This window comes from Poecilia formosa, unplaced genomic scaffold (genome assembly GCF_000485575.1).
Source record: "Poecilia formosa unplaced genomic scaffold, Poecilia_formosa-5.1.2 Scaffold513, whole genome shotgun sequence".
In the NCBI taxonomy this organism is placed as follows: domain Eukaryota; kingdom Metazoa; phylum Chordata; class Actinopteri; order Cyprinodontiformes; family Poeciliidae; genus Poecilia; species Poecilia formosa.
In genome coordinates, this window is record NW_006800452.1 from 187,118 (window position 1) to 209,048 (window position 21,931).

General features: G+C 39.7%; 1 protein-coding gene across 3 annotated transcripts in view; it reads right to left on the reverse strand.

The window, feature by feature from the left end:
- Positions 1–11,179: 11,179 nt before the first annotated feature.
- Positions 11,180–21,931, reverse strand: part of smoc2 (SPARC related modular calcium binding 2) — a 30,957-nt gene continuing 20,205 nt past the window's right edge. For 2 of the 3 annotated variants that reach the window (XM_007579253.2, XM_007579254.2), the window contains exons 8-14: positions 20,721–20,795; positions 19,038–19,224; positions 17,635–17,717; positions 13,429–13,528; positions 12,702–12,949; positions 11,926–11,963; positions 11,180–11,702 (exon numbers count right to left, since the gene is read on the reverse strand). In XM_007579253.2, the coding sequence (XP_007579315.1) occupies positions 11,679–11,702; positions 11,926–11,963; positions 12,702–12,949; positions 13,429–13,528; positions 17,635–17,717; positions 19,038–19,224; positions 20,721–20,795 (755 nt within the window). In that variant the 3' untranslated portion in view covers positions 11,180–11,678. Of the gene's footprint in view, positions 11,703–11,883; positions 11,964–12,701; positions 12,950–13,428; positions 13,529–17,634; positions 17,718–19,037; positions 19,225–20,720; positions 20,796–21,931 lie in introns of those variants that run through there. The other variant, XM_007579251.2, reaches the window with a different exon arrangement.

The following is a 21,931-nucleotide window of genomic DNA, read 5'->3' on the forward strand; positions in this document are numbered from 1 at the left end:
ATCATTTCTTGCCATTCCTTAACGTCTCGAAAAGGAAGTTTTTTCACTTGGTGACAAACCTGCTGCTGTCTTGAGACTCTTGGGAAGAGTCCAGATATGTGCAGTTTAATAATTTTATATTAAACAAGAACATTTAACTCTTTTGTGAATGAATAATGCAAAATATCAAAGTCCACAATGAATGCACAACACAATGACCCGAGTATCAGACCACACTAGCTCTTTTCTAATGCTGCTTTTTGTACTTACTTGCAAAAACGTTTATAGTTGTGTTTCTATTAATGTTTTTATGCACATTTAAAAGTATTGTATTGCACAAAACCTGCATCCCAGTTGGATGGAAACACAGCTTGAGAGCGTATTTCTGCAGTAATCGATCTGGACCTGTACTGATTCAGAAGCAGAGGCCCTCAGTGTTTCTATACTCAGTTTGGTGAACTGTTGTTTTCAACGTGCAGCAGGAAGGACAGATCATTGGATTTGATTTGATTTTACAATGCAGGGATCAGAACCCTGATCTGCTTCATGTGATCAACTTGGGACATCCATTTTAATTCTGAATATATCAGTTATTGATGAATTGTCACTGAAAATGCTACATTTTATGTTTAGTGAAAATCTGGTGGGATCTGTGATGAATTATGAACCTGAAAACATTAAAAACTGAAGCAGCAGAAAGTCAGGAGTATTTTATGCCAATGAATCATTTCATTTCTTATTTTGAAAGACAACTTTTTTGGCACAATAAAAACTTTGTAGATATGTGAAGTTGTCTGACTTTCATGTTTTAAATTAATTGAAGCTTTATCTTTTAAATGCCTGCAAATATATTGTTGATTTAAGTTGAAGCCTTTATCTTCAAGCTTTTGATAAAGAAAGGAATGAAAACATGAACTGTTTTTGTTTTCCTCAAATGTCCCAACTGCTCTTCCTTTAAAAGCTTTGGCCCTTTTGGCCGACTAACGCCTCATGAGCAGCTGTCTGACGCCGGACGTTCACACGACACGACTTCTAACGTTTTCAAGCCAGTGAAGGAGAGAGAGCGACAAGAGCCTCTTTCAGGGGCATTTCAGCCGGGATTACAGCGACTCGCAGCTCCCCATGTCTGAACAATGTGACCAGAAGGCCTTCAAGAGTCGCTGCTTTGCTGGGTTGATCTAATAAATCATTAAAACGTCTTATTGAGCCTGAAAGAATGAGGAGGGGAGATTAGCACAGCCTGAGAACTGTATGCTGGGACACAGCGAAAGAAAACGCGTCTGTAGTTTGAGATAAAGTGTCTTACCAACAACACTGCAAAAATGCAAAATCTTACCAAGAATTTTTGGTCTAATTTCTACTGCAAATATTTTAATGCACTTGAAATGAGACTAAACTGACTTGCAAGTAACTTTTCAGCAAGAAATATGAGACTGTTTAAGTCAATGACTCCTTTACATTGATGAAAAAATAATACTTCCATTGTTACACTTTTTTCAGTTTAAGTTAAATAATCTACCAGTGAAATGTGAAATAAGTACTTTTTCATCTATATAAAGGAATTATTGACATAAAACAAGTTCATATATCTTGCTGAAAAGTTTCTTGTAAGTTAGTTTTGTCTCATTTCTTAAGATATTTGCACTAGAACAAAATTACTTAGTAAGATTTTATGTCTTTGCAGTGAGGTGTTAACATTTTTACTGCCATTTAATGCGATAGAACAACACATTCTCTCCCCATCCAGTCTACCTTATGGTGAGTCATTTTGAGAAGGTGAACTGCCAGAAATCTCCCAGACGTGCAGAGCTAAGAGAAAAGACTTTGATCTGAAACTGAACTGTAAACTCTGGACTAGATATAATTTTTAATATGAAATACTAAAAATTATATCTATAATACAGTCAAAGTTTGTGACTGCATCATGACTAAATGTGAAGAAAATATCCAGGGATGTGTGATTTTTTCAGTTTCTGCTGCCAGTCTTGACCAGAATTCTCTTGGAAAAGAGATTTTTAATCTCAGTGGGATTTTCCTGGTGAAATTAAGGTTAAAAATCCTTTACTAAGGCACTGGTTCACTCATAAATATTAAAAATTCATGTGACAAGTTATAATTTAGGTAAACCCACTTCTTTTTCTTGTCTTAATCCAGATAACAATGTATCATTAGTAAAGCAGCAGGCTTTGAGAAGATGACTCTGAACTTCGGTGGTGTAGTTAGTCAAAGATTGAGGGATTAATAAAGGAATAAATTATGAGATTTGTTGAATTACTCTCCTGCTTCCTCTCTGTTGTTTGTATGTCGCTGTGAATGTGTGCAGTGAGTCAGAGCTGCAGAGTTATGGGACAGGTAGCCGCTTCCAGCCGGACTTGTTCAAAGCCGGGTCTCAGCAGTAAGACTCAGGGAAAGTACAAAGCCTTGCTGGTGGTCTGTGCAGAAGTCTGCCTGATCTGCCCAAAACAGCCTGGTTACTGGTGTGGCAGCGACACACCTGCTTTGTCAACACCGTCTTTCTCATTTCTGTGTCCAAGGGAAAATCCGTCCTGTAGGCCTGGAAAGACTGTAAATCGCCAGAGATTTCGTGGTGCCTTTATGTGCGAGCACCGATTGGCTAATCTGGAAACGCTAATGAACGTTTTGATCCATATCTTTTATTCTTTTCTACGACTAGGAAAGACATTTAAAAGGTTTAAAACTAATTTTTGTTTTTTGTTGCCATAGTTCAGTGGACTACAACCTTTACTAACCAAGAAGTCGATTTTCCCCATCAGTTGAATTACAGAAAACTCATTCAGAGCCGAGGATGTTACACAACCCTTTGTGAAAACACAACTAAATGTTTTAACAATAAATATCTACTGTAGGAAATGTGTGGTTATTTTCAAAGAACCACCATTTTATTTTATTTTCAGGTTTTAAAACAAGGAAGAGCATAAAATATTTACAAAAGAGGATTAGTTCATTTTCTTTTGTGGGATGTTGATGTTTGATGTTTGAGTGAACAAAAAAAGCTCATAGATTTCAACATAATGATTAGAAAAAATATGACTGATTCCTGTCGTTCATGATGGAGTATCAGGACCACACTGAGAAAAATTAAAGAATAAAGTCATAAAACTACAGGAATAAAGTGATAAAATGACAAGAGTAAACTCAAAAACAGTCATAATATTATGAGAATTACGTACAAGAATAGTCACAATAATATAATAATAAAGTCCAGAATAAAGATACTATAATTTTATTCTCATATTATTTCAACTTTATTCTTGGAATATTTTGACTTCATTCTTGGATGGATCTTTTTAATTTTTCCAATAAATATTCCCAAAAATGCTGGATTTTCAAAAAGTAATGTTTAGTGCTACAACAATAAAACATTTATTTCTGGTTTATTTTTTCCACGGATGCCACTAAATGTAAAAAAATTTAATTGAGGTGTTTTGCAGTAAGTAAGTTGAATTGGTTTAGACATTATGAAAGCTAATCCTGTTTTAAAAGGTTGTAATATTTCGTCTGAATCAGTTCTGGACAGTTTGATCCACATTTGTTCCTATTTTTACTGGAATCTTGAGAAAAAACAGACAAAAAAATAAAAGTTTTGTTTTTCTCTAGCAGAAGGTGAGTGTCAAACACTGTTAATATTGATTAACAAAATGAATATTTCTATTTAAATTAATTCAGATTCATAATTGCATTTCCTGCATCCTCAGCTTTACTTGTGGGAAAATAAAACAAGCGCTTCCATCTAAGCTACGTTTCTTTGCTGCAGTTTTTTTGCTCCAGGAACAAAAGCGTGTGGCATTCCTGCAGAGCATCCACCTGGATGCCAGCGTGACCCTGGTTCTTCATCTCTGACCTCTCAGAAGCTCCAGTCCCACCACCTGAGCCCTGCGTCGGCCCGCCAGATGTTTGGAGAAACTACCTGCTTCTCAACCAGGGGGAGACATGACAGGGCAGGTCAGCAGAGACGGAGCAAAACAAAGAGTCACATTTCACAGACCCTCTATCAATAAAACATCTTAGGAGCACAATCACACACACACCAATCCCACCGGCTTCAAAGGAAGATTTGTGAGGGATTTTTCCTTTGCTTCTGAACAAGAGGCCGTTGTGGAGCAGCAGCAGTGCTTATTGTTTGCCGTTGCAACTTGAGATGTTACTATAACCGCTGTGCATGTACCATTATAGATCTAATCTACATGGAAACAAGCAGGAGGGAAATGAATCCTTTTCTTTTGAGTTTTCTAAGGTGATAATTAACACACAAGCACAGGGAGGAAGTCAGGCCTTCCAGGTATGAAAAAGACGACACATTGTTGAACATGTTTAGAGGCTATGGCTTTTCTTCTGGCAACATGTTGTCATAATTATAAAAAAAATACAGCCTCTGATTTGGGAACATTTACTAAAAGCAGAATAAATCACTAATGTCCCAGTAGTTGGACCTCTTCTGCCTCTTTTTGAATTCTTTGGTTTTCACTCCAGGTTTTATTAGGATTCAGGTGTGACATCAAAGTTAGGAAAAGGCCAATTTTCTGTCTGGAGAACCATTTCTGTGTTGATTTGGATCATTATCCTAATATAAAAACCCAGTAACATAATGACTGCAGGGATTTTGGCCTTTTAAGCTAATTTTATTACAAAAAATAATTATTCCTCAATTTAGAAATAAATCACTCAAATTAAAGGCTAAAATTTCCCAACATTTCACTGGTTTATGCTGCAGCTATAAAATATGAATTCAATTCTTTTTCAGGATGTCTTCAACAGCACATTATCCTGTGAGCTGTTCTGGTTTGTATTTCACATGACTGGACTGGTGGCTGTTGATCAGGCCGCCTGTGTCTGAGCCTAAGCTCTAATTTATTCAGCTCACTGCAGTTTTCCACTTTGGAGGCTTCTCAATCTGCTTAGACGGTGTTTGTAAGAGTTTGTAATCCCAGACCATGGATTATTTGGTAATTTGTAACTCTCTGGATCTGAGTTGATTTTTGCAAGTTACAATTGCTTGTAAAAGTAATTTTAACCCTTCGCATGATTTTAGATTCCAAAGACAAACTTTGATTCTTTTTATTTGGAACTTTGTGTGAACAACAGACATTAGTGCATAAATGAAAAGTGGGAAAGACATGATGTGTAACAGTGTGGTGAATATTTATATTGATCCCCTTCCAAGTCAATAATTTGTAGAACCACAATTTTTATAGATGTGCCAAAACTTTCTCCAGCTGAATAGAAACAAAGCAGAAGTTATTTAGATTCAGCACACAACTTCAGCTATTAAAGCCAGAAACTTTGACCAAGCCCAAAATCTGGGTGTAGTGATGAACTCTGACATGAACCGTCAGAGCCACATAAAGTCAGTTACGAAGTCGGCCTTCCATCACTTGAAGAACATTTTCAGGATTAGAGGACTGATGTCCCAGAAAAACCTAGAGAAACTCATTCGTGCGTTTATTTTTAGTCACATTGATGACTGCAACTGTGCAGTCAACACACCTAAAAAATCAGAGTAGTTTCTATATGTACTTGTGAAGCTTGGCCAAACAACCTTCAGTAATTTATGTCTGTATATAAAAACAGAAAACTCTTTAACTCAATTCATCCTGTTTGTCTGTATCAGATCAGTGCTGGCCGATGCCAAACCTCAGATACTGGAAGTGAAGAAAGTGGGTAAAATGTGAGATGACCGTTCAGACTGCAGTTGCTTTGAAAACAATCAGATCCGTATCTGATTTAGTTCCACACATAGACGTGGCAGATCTGATTTTTGTTTGGTAGGCAAAAAGATTGGAATTGGGAGTTCAGCCTGCTGTGAAAAAAGACAAATATAGGTCACATGAGAGCAGAAGAAGTGGATCACATTGGGCTGTTGTGTAGATGTAACTTTTTATTCCAGGATTCTGTTTTTCAGGGGTGTACTGACTGACCCGGTTAATTTGTTGGGCTCAGTTGTTGTTGATGCTGTTATGTGTCTGGACTCATGGCAGTATGAACCCCCACTCCCACAGACACCCACCCGCCCGCCTGCCTGTCCGTGGCCGTGCACCTGTCTGCTGCAGGCAGCTGTGGGTGGGCGGGCCTTGGCTGTCAGAGGAGCATTCCTGAGGAGAAGTCACCCTGTTAATCCCCTGGGTTTAGACCCGACAGCTTCCCCCTCCTCCCACCTTCACTGCCACCCCCCATCACACAGCTAAGATACAGTTTATCATGTTAAAGGGCGGGCAGTGTGAGATTAAAGGGCCGGTACCCTGCATGCTCATTCCCCGTCTGCAGACCCCGGTGTTGTAATGAGAGAAAATATCAGCCTCAGATCAGCAGGTTTGTTGGAAACATTATTGCTTCACTTCCTGTCAAACAATTTGCACTTCTTGTGGAAACTGTAGGTGTTTGTATCTGTTGAGGTCATGGATATAAACACCCTGCCTGTTGTCTTGTGGGAGTTTCATTCCTCTAATTGCCCATATCACTCTGTCTGCATCCCAGTTATTTTTTTCTCTCCTCCCTCTATCAAACAAAAGTCTCTTTATCACTGCGGGAAATTCTGATGTCAGCCCAGATCCTGGACTTGGCAGCCGCCCCGTTCAGCTGGAACACATAAATGAGAAACGCTGCACATGTCACCAGTGAGTGCAGTGGACGACGCTCCCCCTTCGCTTTTCCCTTAACGCTGCAGACACTCCTCTCTGGAGCGCAGCGTTTTATCTCGCATGGTTTGTTGTTTTGGCAGCGATGCATCCATGTCAAGGAGCGCAGCATGAGAAGAACTGAGGCTGGACGACAGCAACGGACACACAGACAACTTAACGTTATTCACAGTGTCCTGATAGCTGATGCACCCACTTCCTATTTTACTGAAATGTATCATGTCATTTAGATAATTACTTGAAATAAATCTTCATATTCCTAATTTCTTCAAAATCATCCTTAAAGTGGCTTCCAAAAGTCTTTGTATAAACTTTCCCACATTTCCGTCATGTTGCAACTACAAACTTCATTACATTTTATTAGGATTAAACATAAAGGACCAACAGAGGGTATTGTGTTTGTATGGATTTAGGAAACATTTCCATGGTTTTTGGACTTTTTTAAAGAAAAAATATCAAAAATATGTGGTGTAAATTTGCATTCATCCTTCTGGGACTCCTAAATAAAATCCAGTTATCACCAGAAGACACATAATCAGTAAACAGAATCCATCTGTGTCTATAATTTAATCTCAGTTAATCCCTGTTCCACAAAAAAGCTAAATATTTTTTATATAGTTTATAATACATTTTCACAAAACCTTCCAAAAACAAAAAATAAATGTTATATTTCCATCTCCAAAGTACTGCAGCCATCTGGAAGGCTGCACATCTTTTCTTTATGTCTCTTGTGTCTGGTCTTCCAGAGTTAAGCAGGCATGAGTATACTTTCCATAAATTATTAATTAAAAATTATGTATTTTATTGGTCTGATTTAATAATCTTGAATGTCATGTTTTCTTTTGTTGTAAGCGTAAAATCATCATAATTAACAGAAATAAAGACTTAAAAACACCAGTCAATGTGGAATTAATTCATGCAATTTGTTTCATTTAATATCAAGTTAATGAAATAAATGATTTTTTTGATGATCATTTAATTAACATGACTGCAAATCCAAAAAGACTTGCTACTGTAATTGGAGTGAAATGTGGTTCTAAAAGTATTTTCTTTTCAGAAACAAATATAAAAACAGCCTTTTCTTTCCTCTTCACTATTGCTCTATAACATAAAATCACAGGAAAATTTCTTGCATTTTTTTAATATGAAGCAATAAAAGACAAATCAAGTTAGAGGAAGATATTTCCTCATTTCAAAGACTTTAAACTCCATATGGAACCAACTTGAATATCTTTTATGGTAAATCTCAGCAACAGGGCCGTTCAAAGTGCTTTACATATAAAAATACAAAGTCATAGAACGCAGTCAACTGAAACACTACATTTACAAGTTACATGTCAAAATGTCTTGACTCGCTATTGGCTAACATTTGCAAAGCAGCCAATCAGGGGGCGGGGTTCATTTTCCTTGGCTCTGATTGGCTGAACCGACCAGTAGAGGACACACTTTCATTAATGTTTGTAGCACAAATGTGCAGGTGAGTGCAGTAAAGAAATCTGGGCTGGGATTGAGTCAGCGACAAACAAAATCATCATTGTGACATCCCAACATAACTTAATGTTAAAAGGAGAATATAAAGTACATCCTTCTTGTTTTCAACCTGCTTAAAGTCAGCTGAAAATGTGCACTTTTTAGAGGCGACATAATTTATCAAAAGGCCTTTTGTATGAAGTGCACCACCTGCATTCAGTAGTTTCTCTTTCTCACTAATTCATTTTCTTGAGTGCAGTGTCTGTGTTCTGCTGCGCTGCCTGGACTCCTCAGGGGTGTGTGTGTGTGTGTGTGTGGGGGTGTGTGTGTGTGTGTGTGTGTGTGTCTGTGAGTGAGAACTGAACAGAGAAGGTCCCAGGGTGCAGGCCGTCCCCGAGCTATTTACCCGCAGACCAGAGCCCCTCTGGGGCAGCAGGGGAAGCCGCTGCTGGGCCAGAGGCTATTAAAGCCCTGATGGCTTCTGACAGTAATTTCTTCATGAGTCCACAGCCCACAGCCTGCCAGCAGGGCGATTGGGTGCCTCCTTTTGCCCATTAAAACACACAAATGTGTTCCAGCGAATCATGCTCAATGGTATCTCTGTGCTCGCAGTGTGTTTGTGCACATGGGAGTGAGAGGAGTGAAGAAGCTGGGTTAAGGAGAGCTAGATGAGGAGGCTCTGCCAATGGTGAGAAGGTTCTGGTGATGGTGCCAAAAGGTTTGGGGGCTTTTCTTCAGCCACTGCATCAGTTCAGGCTGGAGTCCAAGCCATCCAGGGAACACGTTGGGAAAACCAGGCCTGACATCCAGCCAAATCATAAAAACTGTTTACGTACATCGCTGCCCAGAGGAGAAGAAAATTCCTCTTGATGAGAGTTCAGCATTGTATTGAAGGAAGGCTGGATCTTCAGGACTCTTGAAAATGCTGCACCTGTAACAGGCACAGCATCAACAGATGATATGGCTGAAGAGAATTCAGGCTAAATCTGTCCTCTGCCTTTTAGCGGTTCATTATTCAGACACTTTTATTTGGAACGGGACTCAAGATTGTGCTTATCTAAAATATCTGAAAGAAAATGCAGCTTAGGAAGTTAAAATACTTTGTTACAATGCTACTTGAAACGTTATTGGCTGGTGTTTGTAAAACAGCCAATCCAGGAGCGGATTTCATTTTTCTTGGTGCTGATTGGTTGGACCCCTACAAACAGAGATTTGGGAGGCCAGAGGTGGGCACACTTTCACTAATCTGTTAATGTGCTAAGTGGGGCTAGTTTTTCATTTAGCACCTTTGCTAACACCGAAAACATTTAGTGCACTTAGCTAAATGTTTTAACTGAGATCAGGACTTTGAGTTTTCTGTTTACAATGCAAGACACTGAGAAATAATTATTCATTTTGATTCTAACCAAAAGCCAAACTGGCACATTACTGTTGTGGGTTTTTCTGGATTCAGTTCAACAACTTCTAATGCTGTGGAAGGAGGGCGTTTAAAAAGGTCAAAGGTTATCCAGCACTAATCCACTGTCAGTAATGATCTCTCCTCTGTGTTTCCCTGGGGTGCTAAACCCAGACCATTGGGCTGGATTAGATCACAGAAAGGAGACTGATGTGTTAATCATAAATTAGAGGTTAAGCCAGAGCGAGCGGGTGAGTCTGAGGTCAGCGGCTCAGCACTTCACAGAATTATAAGTGCGAAAAGCCGCGGCTGATTACTTAGCAGCCTCAGCATAATCAGGCAGGAACAAAACAATGCACAGTGGTGTGAGAGTCAAAGCTGTTTGAGCTGAATGTTGTTGCTCAACAGAGAATCTTTTCAAACCTCGCAGAGTGACTGGGGTCGTAATTATAAGCACCCAGAGGGAAGGCGTTTAATAAGAAGGAAAAAACATCATGCACCAACAAATGTGTTTTTTTACAAAATCAATATTGCAACAAAATGGCTTCATTTTGTTTCCCAGAAGCATTTTTAATTTAATGACATGTTTTGCATCATTATCCTGCTAGAATTCCCCATGATTTTCAGTTTTCTGGCACAAGCCATCACATTTTTCTGTAAAATATCCTGGACTTCAAAGAGTTCATGATTCCTTACTCTATAAAGATTCCCACATCTTTTGGAAGAGAAACAGAGGCCCACATTTCCAGTGTTGATGGAAGGAAAGAAAAGGCTTTTTTGGAACACATTTCAAATAATTGGTTCCTCATAATCCAAGCAACTTTAGTTCAGTTTTGTCAATTTTCTCTTTTTTTCACATTGTCGTTGATTCTTGTGTATTGTGTTTGTTTGCTGATCTGTTTAGTCTTTTTCATTTTAATAGTCTCAGAATTTAATTTTCCACAGATGTTATGCATTCAGTATTTATTCTCACCTGTTTCCCATCTGGAGAGTTTGGTGATAATGATTTACAGTTGGTCAGCGCAGTGGACCAATCGGTCGCACCGCTGCCTTGCAGCAATATTCTCCAGTTTCAGATCCCAGTTGCCTTCATATCCCTCAAAGTTTGAATCCTTATCCAGTCTTGTTTCTCAAATTATGTTTTAATCTTTTAGCCAGGCGGCTGGATTTGTTTTCAGTCATATTTTGAGTTAAGATGATCACACCTCTGCTATTTTCCAGTATTTCATTTTTTGAAGAGCGGTTAATTACATACAAAATTTTAAAATAGTCTGAAAACGTACTACTAAATCCTTAAAATGAATTAGTCCCTAAATCCATATTTAATAGAGACATACCAGTGAGGCTGCACGTTCTGTGTTTTCAGTACATGAGGAAAATCTGTAACAAGAACAGCATCACTTCTTCTTCCAATTTAAAAATATTGCCTCCAGGGAACTGGCAAAGTTTCGTTAAACTGAAAGATATTCAACCTCTGCTGTGTGAGACGAATACTTGGCTCTTTCAGAAGACGTCGACAAGCTGTTTTATTACAGGCCGTGTAAGAAAACACAAAAAAGAAAATATATTACAAGATTTATATGACAAGGTAAACTGTAAAACATGAAGCAGGTTTCAGGAAAACAAAGACATTGCCTGATTTTACTTAATTTACAATCCATGAGACAGACCCACCACAACATGTATAAAAGAGTTCTTTATTTCTAATAAAGATGAATATATGCAAACATATGAGACATTTTTATGATTTACTGCATGATTATTAATACATTCTTGCAAACTGCTTTACAAAACACAAAAACAGATGTAACAGATAAGCAGACGAGATAATGTGGTCTAATTTATCGATGCTACAGAGCAAACTATACAAATATCTGCCTTGAAAGCTAATTGGGGCAAAAAAATTTAGCATCAAACATCAAAACCTGCTCTGCTTTTTTAAAAGTACATTTTTAGACACACAAAGGACACATACATTGTATGTGTTAAGTATTTCTTGCTTGTAAGGACATAAAAAGCTAACTACACCGTTCACAGATTCAGCAGTCTGTTTAAATATCTAATTTCTACAAAGTGAATTTACATTTTCTTTTTTTTTTTCTTAAAGTACAAAGTGCAAATACTATAGTTTCCACTGTTGCCGATTGGTGAGGGTAGATTCTGGGACTGGGCGTCAGAAGTTAGCCCTGCTTCCTCACGGGGTTCTGTGGAGGGAAAATTCAATCCTGTTAGACAAACTTCATGTTTTTACGGTTCACCTCACTCCAAACAGGAATTACGTCACTCAGACAGATAATATTACGCAGTGGTGGGTACACTTCCGCTAATGCGCCAATAGCCAAGCTACTTTTTTAACTATGTAAATAAACTGATTTCAGTAATTTAACTCAGATCATGCATCTAATTTTCCCATAGAGTTTTACTTACTAGTTTACTGGAAGGCAGGTCTTCCCCTGATTTGGCACCTATCAGACAAAAACAGCTTTTTAACTTCAGCAACCTAAAAATGAACAACAATGTAGAAAAGTCCTTTGGAAAGTCCAGACCTCACTTTGCCAACCAACAGAGCCTTTAATAAGGACTATTGCTTTAGTTTGCTGCAGTAATTAAATGACAGATGTAGACCAACACAGATGTCCCAAGTTTTTCTTTTTTCTCTTTTCCTGTTTTTTCCTTTTTTGTCCACAAACATAATCTGTCCAAAAATGGGATTATTTTTGGACAGATTAAGTTAAATTTGGCACCTGAGGGAGAAAATGCTGCAGCTTTTGTGTATATGCTTATAGTTAAAGGAATAAGGTTTTATTTTTTAAAGCATGATTTAGGGTTATTTAGACTGCTTCAACACTTTTCAAACAGTCTCTAAATAATCTCCAGCTATTTACTGAAACACACACACCTCAGATGTTTTACAGAACCGTTTTCATAAATCAGGAATTTAATCAAAACTGTTATTAAAGATAGGGAGTAAATGTAAAGAGTAAAGTCTGAATCTGATTGGTTGAAAAACTGAGGCGCTGCTTTAACCCAGCCACTTATTTTGATTTAAATAACATTTCTCTTCATGTTAGTAACCCAGTTCTGTTTGATCCAAATGTATTCTTTAATAAGCAGATTGAATTAGTTTTGATTAGGTTTTCAGCAGCAGATAGTTGGGATCTGTAAAGTGAAGGGATTTTCCAGCCGTTCTTTGTGCAGCTCACCGTCTTCCTTGGTCACCCCCAGGCAGCCCATCAGCTCCTGCAGCGACAGCGCCTTGTCGTTGCTGATGTCGCAGTACTCCACAAACTTCTTCACACACTTCTTCGGCTTGGACTTTTTGCGCAGGAAGCGCTTGAAGGGCTTGATCTCCTTCTTTCCTATGTCGCCGCTGCCGTTTTTGTCAAGCTGGCTGAAGTACCAGTGGACGACTCTCTCCTCCAGAGTGTGGCTGGGGTCGGGCTCGGCCATCCTGAGTGACAGCTGCATGTCAGTCAGTCTGAACATCATTCAAAAGTGGATTTATTTCAGTAATTTAACTAAAGTAAAACATCTATGCTATACAGATTCATTCACATGTGTCTAACTTTTATTTCTGTTAATTTTGACAATCATAAAAACCCAACCTCCAGTTTCTAACACATTGGGATTATTATAAAAAGAAGTGTATCTATGTACTGTACACTGTCTGAACTCAATAGTTGGAGTTAGTTGGGGCTCCTTTTGTCTTTGTTTTGAGCTTCACTTTGTGAACTGAATTAGTGAAATAAATCCACTTATCAGTAACATTCCAGTTTATTTTTTCATTCATTGCTCCTGTGCTACTTCATCATATTATATATGAAGGTTTCTGCCTGTCAGAAGGGTAAACTGCCTTCATGCCTGGAGGTGAAAGACTGTGGCCACTGATGTGCATAAGTAATTGCAAGAGGAACGTTTTCACTTCCATACCTTCCGGCGGATGCTGGATCTGTGACAGCATGCACCATGTCTGTCGACAGCGCGTCAAGAACACTCGTCAAGAACTCTGTTTTCTTTGCCCCAGGACAGCCTGCAAAAATCCACCAGAGACCAGAGTTTGCAGGAGCATGCTGGATGCAGTTCACTGGCTTTGCAAAAAATCCAGTACAGTCACTATTAGGAACCTGACAAATGTTGAGAAGAAGAGGCATTACATGCAAATCATGTTGTTTTAATATGAAACGCTCATAAAACTGAGAAAGGAGTAAATAAAAGACATCATCTTACTTTCTCCAGTAAAGATTGTTCTGAGCTGCAGGAGGAAACAATTTAGTGTCATAGACTCACTTGGTTCAAGAATAAAGGCTCTCCTTCAGCAGTCAAAACAACCACAAAGCAGGTATTTTGTGGCACAGTTAGCACCAAAAATAACTAAAATAAGCAAGATCGAGTTATGAAGTAAAATCCATGATTGCTACCTGGTAAAATCAAACATTGAAGGGTTATTACTTGAGGAAAGATGAGAAATTTCAGTGGTAGAATGACCCTAATGACAGTAATTGTCTGTCAGACCATAAAGTTTTAAGAGCAACTTGACCAAGGATGCTCCACAAAAGCTGAAGGCTATGAAGGCCTGAGAGATTCTTCCTGCTTTCTCACAGTCTGCGCCTGCAGAGGACAAGAAGTCCTGCGCAGGTTTCTGCTGTTTTTATGGCCCTCGCCTGCAGGGCCAGATTCTCCTGTGCAGGAGATAATGGCAGCTTTGGGCCCTCTAACAGGTGGTGACCAGCATCCCAGTGAACACCCAGCCTCCTCCAGGAGGAGGGTTAGCGTTCAGCGCCGAGCTGAAGGTGCTGCAGAGGACAGACGCACCAGGAATCTGAGCACGTCTGCACCTCGTTTAAATGGGAAGTCATCAGCTAAAGCGTTAGCTGCTTCCTCTTGGCAGTAAAAGCTTTTCTTTGGGGACTGAGAGAGACTAGCGCCTGTGTCTGTCTGGACAGTGTTTAACTGTAGGACACTAATGTACCTGCAGTTGCTCTGAGGAAATTGAGTTTGGCTGTTTTACGTTTATTTTAGGGCTGCAGTGGCAAATGGCTCATGTCTCTTTTTATAATTAGTGTAGCTGTATTATACACAAGTTTGACAGACGCACCACAGAATCTTAATACCTTCACTGCAAAAACACAAAGTCTTACCAAGTATATTTGGTCTATTTCTCATGCAGATATCTTAGTACACTTCAAATAAAAGAAAATAACTGAGAAGTAATTTTTCAGCAATAAATTGGAGATTGTTTTAAATCAATTATTCCTAAATACTGATGACAAAGAACAAGTTCAACTGACAGATTATTTCACTTGGAACATGGGAAAATGTCTTCTTAGTAAAATAATCTGCCAGTGGAGGTTGTTCTTTTTCATCAATAAGGAATAATTGACTTAAAAGCATCTCCTATTTATTGCTGAAAAGTTACTGGTAAGTTAGTTTTGTCTTATTACGAAGATATTTGCTCTAGAAACTAGACAAGAATAATTGGTAGGACTGTTTTTTTTTTTGTTTTTTTTTGCAGTATGCAGCATTAAACTGAACTGAACTGAATTGAACTGAACTGAATTGAACTGAACTGAACTGAACTGAACTGAATTCTGTCACTCTTCCCTATAGGTCACCCTGTCAGATTAGATATATTTGAGGACATGCATCAGATTTCTTTTTGTAAAACACCTTGTATTATTTTCATTTCACTTCACAATTCTGTTTTACTTTGTGTTAGTTTATGACAGAACGCCAGTGAAATATGTTGGTTTGTGTTTATACTGGGAGGAAGTGTGAAAGGCTTCAAGGGGTATGAATGGGTTTGCAAGACGCTGTAAATGAAAAAAAAAGCCTAATTGCTGAACCAGCCTCTACATGTCTTTTAAGCGGCTGGCCAGTGAGTGTGTGTGTGTGTGCATGTGCGTGTGTGTGTGAGTGTGTGTGTGTGAGTGTGTGTGCTCCTGTGCATGGCTGCTAATAAGAAGGAGTGTTTTTCTGTGGAGCCACACGGAGCAGAACCCTGTCAGCACTCACAGCCGCAGCTCACGACGCCCCCCCCACCGCTGCCCAGCCATCCCGCTCCAGCGGCTCGGCTTTCCTCCCCCCCTCCATGGCAAGGCGCTCCGTTCTCGCTTCTCGCCCCATAAACCTCTCAACACCAGCGCTTCAGCTGCAAATAGGCTGCAGCCATGTAAAGGCAACATTTATAATTATTCTGTGTTTGCTCTGTGACGACGTTTACAGTCGTTGACGCAACTGCTTATGAAGAAAACAAGATGCTTTGTTTGTTTTTCACAACGTTTTGGCTTCTTTCATAATTGGAAAACTTGGTTCACATTATGCAAGTAAATTTGGCGGGTTTAGAATGAAGTCTGTGTCCATCAGTGCATAAAGTATTATTTGTTGTATCACAACAGTCAGGATGTCTTGAGCATGAGGTCTTTCCAATAGCACAGTTTTCTATCTCCACACATGCCACTTGAGAGAAGAGATGAGAGATATTTGGCAGCCTAGGAAGAATTTATCTGTGAGCTAATTGTCTCTCTGCTTCTCATGAAACGTCCCTGGTGCCGCCTGCGCTGAGACGCAGAGCTGTTCTGCTAAATGCAGCACCTGCAAGCCGAGCGCGTTCCCTGCAGCGTTCCCTGGCATGGTGTTACATAAACAGTTGTGGATGAGGAGGGAACAGAGGCCGCTCTGTTCGTATGCTGCTGGATTATTAAAATGTTTACCAAACCAACAAAGAAAAATACATAAAAAACAGCTGATTTGCCGAGAAATACTCGGATTTAACTAGGATTTGTTTACATGCAGAGGCTCAAAACCACAACTCTGAAGCAGCTGGTATTGGTTTTAATTATAGAAACTAAAACAAAAAAACAAATCGCTTTTTAGCCTAAAGTTTTTATGTCAAAGTTAATTCCAATAGGGCTGAAATGATGAAGCGACCGAGCTGGTTGCTGCAGAGAGATAACAAGAGCTGAATTATTAACACATCACATCAAAATAAAGAGTAAGAAAGCTGCTGTCAGCAAACGGCTCTGTATGAAACCATCATCATTTAAAGCATCATCATGAAAGGGAAAAATCAGGCCCACGGCACCATATGTCCTCCACCGTGCTTCACATTGATCACAAGGTGCTTCTCCAGTCATTCACCGTTTGTTTCAGGCCAGATTCTCTTTGATTGTGTCAAAAAAATAAAAAAATAAAAAATAAAAATGTAGTTTAATCTGACAAATGCACACAGTTTATTTTAAAGTTGCTGTCCCATTTTCCAAACTCATCATTATTGCTCTTATGCCATGTTCTCCTATCTTTCTTGTTTTCAAGGCTAGCTAAGAGTAACGGACCTCAGTGTGTCAGGCTGACTTATGTCCCAGAGAAACAAGGAATCACACTTTACAAATTAAGAGCTTCCTGAACCAATGAAATGTCCACATATTAAGTTTGATTATCTAAACTTTTCTGCAACCAACAAAAATATCTTTTATGCTTTTTCCATCTTTATTCAGAGTGCCTACAACTGCTTCACTTGACATTGTGACTAAAAGGGACAAACATTCTTTCCTGATTGTGTTTTGTTTCTAAATTCTCCCAAGTCCATTCAGACATATCTGCAAACATTGCAGTCAGATGCAAGCAGTCCGATTTTATCCTGCAAATGTTCCCCTTTAAGCAGTTTTATGTAATTAAAACAAAGATATGAACATTACCCCAAACCGATCTTCTGCTTTTAATTTAGCTATCTGCATTGCTATCAGTCAGTATCACCACCTGTCTCTGGCATCCTATTATCCATTATCTGCAGCTCACCTCCCTGCTGTTCCTCCTCACTGCCTTCATTCGCTGTCCTTCATCTCCAGTGTCAGTTGAAGATTAATCCTCCCCCCAATCCGTCTCTGTCTGCCTGCTTATTGACCAGTGAAGGGTGCTATCTGGTAATCCTCTGCTCTTTATCAAGCTTTTCCTTGACCATCAGTGCTAATGATGTCTACACACACTAACAGGCACAAACACACACACACACACACACACACATTGTTATCAAAGCATTGGGAGCTTGGCAGAAGTTTGAGGCCAAGTGGTTAAAAAAATCCCCATGTGGTCTGAAGGAAGAGGAAAAATAAAGACAAATTCCAGTAACTGGAGAAATACCTTGGAGATGTCTGCTTTTATAATGGTCCTTTGGTTTAGTTGGATGGGCTCTGGCATTACCGTCACACTTTGGCTGTTCGTACCTGTAAAAAAATGTGAATTAAGTCAAGGGACTGTTTACAACAGCGAAGCCCTCATCGTAAAATCAGAAGAATCCTGTGTTCCAGTGACCCCGGTCAGTTAAATCTTAGGGATCCAAATGATCATTCTGTGGTGAACCAGGGGCTGTGAAACTCATCCAAAAAGAGGGGAAGGAGTTGGAAGCGGAATGAGGACAGAAAGGGGAGGGATGGTGTTAGAAAAAGAGAGGCAGCCAGGGAGCGTGGGACACAAGGATGCCTCCACAGCCTCCCTGACAGATAGTGTTGTCCTTCTAGCTGCTGTTTGATGGGGTCAGAAAGCTGACCAGTGACAAGGCGGAAAAACCTCACTTCCATATGTGCCCTAATGTGCTGGCTGGCACTCTGCCTGGAGTCCTGTTAATGTGATACCTTGCAATGTAGCTTAATAAGAATGTAGCTGGTCCTCAACTGCCAGCTTGCCTGACCTTTGACCTGCTGTTATCCAGTCCACTGAGTCCATCTCGGGTATCAGCAACACAGATGTCTGTCAGCATGTCAAGGTCAGATGTGTAAGTTTAGCGGGTCGTTTCATGGACCCATCATGGTACTGGCCTGGTACCAAAAGGTTCCATAAAAGTTACAGGAAAGAATCTGAAGTTTCAGAAACACTCCAGGAAATTTCATTGAAAGCACCTGGAATGTTTCAGAAATGTTCAATGAAAGTTAATAAGTTTTATAAACATTCCAGGCAAGTTTCATGAAAGTACCTGAAACTTTCTTACTTCCATGAAGGTACTTGGTAAGTCTCATAAAACATTCATAAAAACTTCAAGAAAGTACCAGGTAAGTTTCACAAACATTCATTTAAACTTTCTTTACCATTCCTAAGTTTCATGAATGTTCCAGGAAGGTTTCATGAAAGTACCCAGTTAAATTCATAAACTTTTCAGGAAAGTTCTAGAAAAGATCCTTGAAAGCAACTTAGTAAATTCCATAAAAGATCCAGGAAAGTACTGAGTAAGGTTCATAAAAGTTCCATGAGAATTCTGGGAAAGTTCCTTAAAAGTACTTGGTAAGTTTCATAAATATTCCATAAAAGTACAAGGTCAATTTAATCAGCACTCCAGTAAAATAACTTCCATAAAAGTTCTAGGAATGTTTCACAAAGAAATAGAGGAAAATCTTTAGTCTCCCTCCAGAAGAGTGGGAACTGGGACGTTTACTTCAGTTAATAGTGTTCACAAAGCACTGAATGCAGGCTCTCTAGTTAAAGTAGGTACGTGTCCCCTCCAAACATGGATAAATCACATTTCTCCTTAACTTATGGTACTGGTGGCCCACCTGGTTGAAGTTCCTGGTATTGGCCGTCCAGTATCCACAAGCACGCACCAACAGTATCCGGTGGAGGGGTGGCATTGGACAGGTTTATAAAAGCCGCCTTGGGCGCAGTCCGGCACAAACACGGCGTCATTATTCCGCTGCCTCCTCTCCTCCAGGGCCGACTGCTGCTCCTGGTCACATGATGAAGCTGGACAGAGTTCAGAGGTCACACACAGATCATCTAATGCTTCCTTACTAAGCTCTGTACAAAACCGTCAATTTTAACTTAGGTGGTCCAAGTGGCAGGACTTTTCAGAAAACCTTCCTACGCACACTCTGCATAAACAGAATGATGTGTTTATATTAAGAAGAGCTCAATCAGATCTGGCAAACCGTGCTGGATTTCTGTCACATGCAATGGTTCTGATTTATTTTCATTCATTTGCAAAATAAAAGCAGCTGTCCTCTCAGCACACTTGTTATATTTGAGATACTTGCTGAGGATGAGTCTTTGGAGACATTGTGAGTCGACGGCTATATCAGCCCCTCATTGCACTGTTTATGGACATTAACAGGCTAATGACTAAGTACAGCTCCCTTTGCCCCAAGTTAAGTAAATATTTGGACACTCCTTATGCCCTTTGTAACTGTGTGTGTGTGTGTGTGTACAGGCTAATGACTAAGTACAGCTCCCTTTGCCCCAAGTTAAGTAAATATTTGGACACTCCTTATGCCCTTTGTAACTGTGTGTGTGTGTGTGTGTGTGTGTGTGTGTGTGTGTGTGTGTGTGTGTGTGTGTGAGAGAGAGAGAGAGAGAAAGAAAGCAGAGTGATCATTACCAAATTTCCATTAATAACACAATTTTTCATGATCTTGTCTTTTGTTACAAAGAAAATGCTGGATGGGAGAGAAACTGTATTTCACAGAGAGTGCAGCATGCTTTCATGCAGCTCTCCAAGGGAGATAAGAGCACTGGAGTCAGGAAAGAAAGGAGGACGTTTTAGTATACGAGCTTTTATTGCCAAGCTCTCGCTCTCTTTGGTGCGCGCCTCAAGGCTCTGAAGCCGCTGTGGGATTATGGATATTCTTTTTCTTTGTTTATTTACACAGAGTATCTTCAGCTACACAAAAGAGACCAAATGAAATACCTCTGCACTTTCTAAACTAACTCTCTTCACTCCAGTGCCTCTTTATGGGCTCACTTTGTTGGGGTTGGGGCGTTTTTTTCACCCCAATACTCCAAAGAGCGTATGGTAATCAAAACCACCAATGCAGCATTTCTCAGGCTTATTATTGGCTGTAAATTATGATAATGGGATTCACTCACAGACCCACACATACACAGAAGGTTCTCATCTATGGGCCAATCTAAAATACAGAAACCAACACATTTCCCCCATGAGCATGGAGGGGGTATAAAGATAAACACACACGTGCGTAAAAAGAGAAGAGCTGGAGATCCTGTGTTTGTGCCATGTGGTGATAATTACAGGTTTGAAGCAATACAAGAAACCACAGTGAAACGGATCCTCAAAGCCCGATGCACTTCAACACCAAGATCTATTGGTTTCACAACCCACCATCTGTCCTTAAAAGACAGGAACAGCCTCAAACTGTGATTGCTTACACACGTCAGACAAACTCAACATGGATTTTCTGCTGAGATCTGAAGACATCTCAAAGTTCAACATTAAAGAAACTCACGTGATGCTCTGGATCTGTTCTGCCGGTTGCTGTTTAGGTGCACCGACCACAGGTCAGGGTACGGGGAAGTGACATCTGCAAGAAATCATCAACACAGCATTGTTAACAAGAGTCCAAAACACACATTATCTGAGAAAACACAGGTAGTTCAACAAGCTACATGCTATGAAACACAGACTTCAGGAGAGGACAAAGTAAGCTACATGTGGCTGCTGTTGATAAAAGTTCATTGAGGTTCTAATAATCTTTGCATAATTAACCACCAGAAACTGAGGCGATGGATACTGGATTGGCTGGAATGGTAAAACAGGAAACTAAAAGTTGTAAAGGTTGAGTTTCAAAGGTTTATATTAAGCTAATGATTTCACTCTGCTGAAGTTGTGCTTTGACGTGACTTTCCTCAGCCAGATCATCACAAAAAGTTACAAAAAATACCAGATAAGAAGTGGAGCCATCATCAAGTATCTCCTTTACATGAATGGCCTCAAGATTGAAACACTGACTCACTGATCTACCTCACTAGAACACATCAAGGCCACTGGAATCTCATTCAGACTGGATAAGGGCGGCTTCATGGTATCCAGCAGACGCAGGGTTATCGCAGCTCAGGCCAACAAACTATGACAAGCTAACATTGCAGATATTCATGACAGAAATAAAAGCATGGCAAGAAAAAGAAGAAGTCAGAAGTCAGTGACAACCAGGAATGTACAAAGAGTAAGACAAGGTCTGGAGGCAGAAATGTGTGATCTCCCCTGGTCAAAAGCCTGGCAAAAGGAGGAGATGGTAGCTAATGATAACGAGACAAGGAGCTTCTTAAAATGAGTTCAGACCCAGAGTCTTGGTCCAGTCATGGATCATCAGAGTGGGAGGAAGACTTGGCAGAACCATGAAACCAACATTTTAGGAGAAAGATGTTTACATTTCAAAGCTTATGTTACAAGAAAGTTGTGATTTATGGACTAAATTCTGGATCATTGGATCATTTTTCATGCGACTGCATCAGTGATGCTTTTCTCCAAAATAAGTGCAGTAATTCATCACAAGGCAGCCCTGGATCAGGTGATCTTAGTGTTCCTAGTCAAATTTAAAATGTTGCCTTGAATGTAAATAGTCCAAATCCAGCATACGGCACAAGTCAGCTGAAAAGATGTCTGTTTTAAAAAACTCTTGCTCTCTTCTCAAGCAGCACCTTAATCCTTAGCTCCACG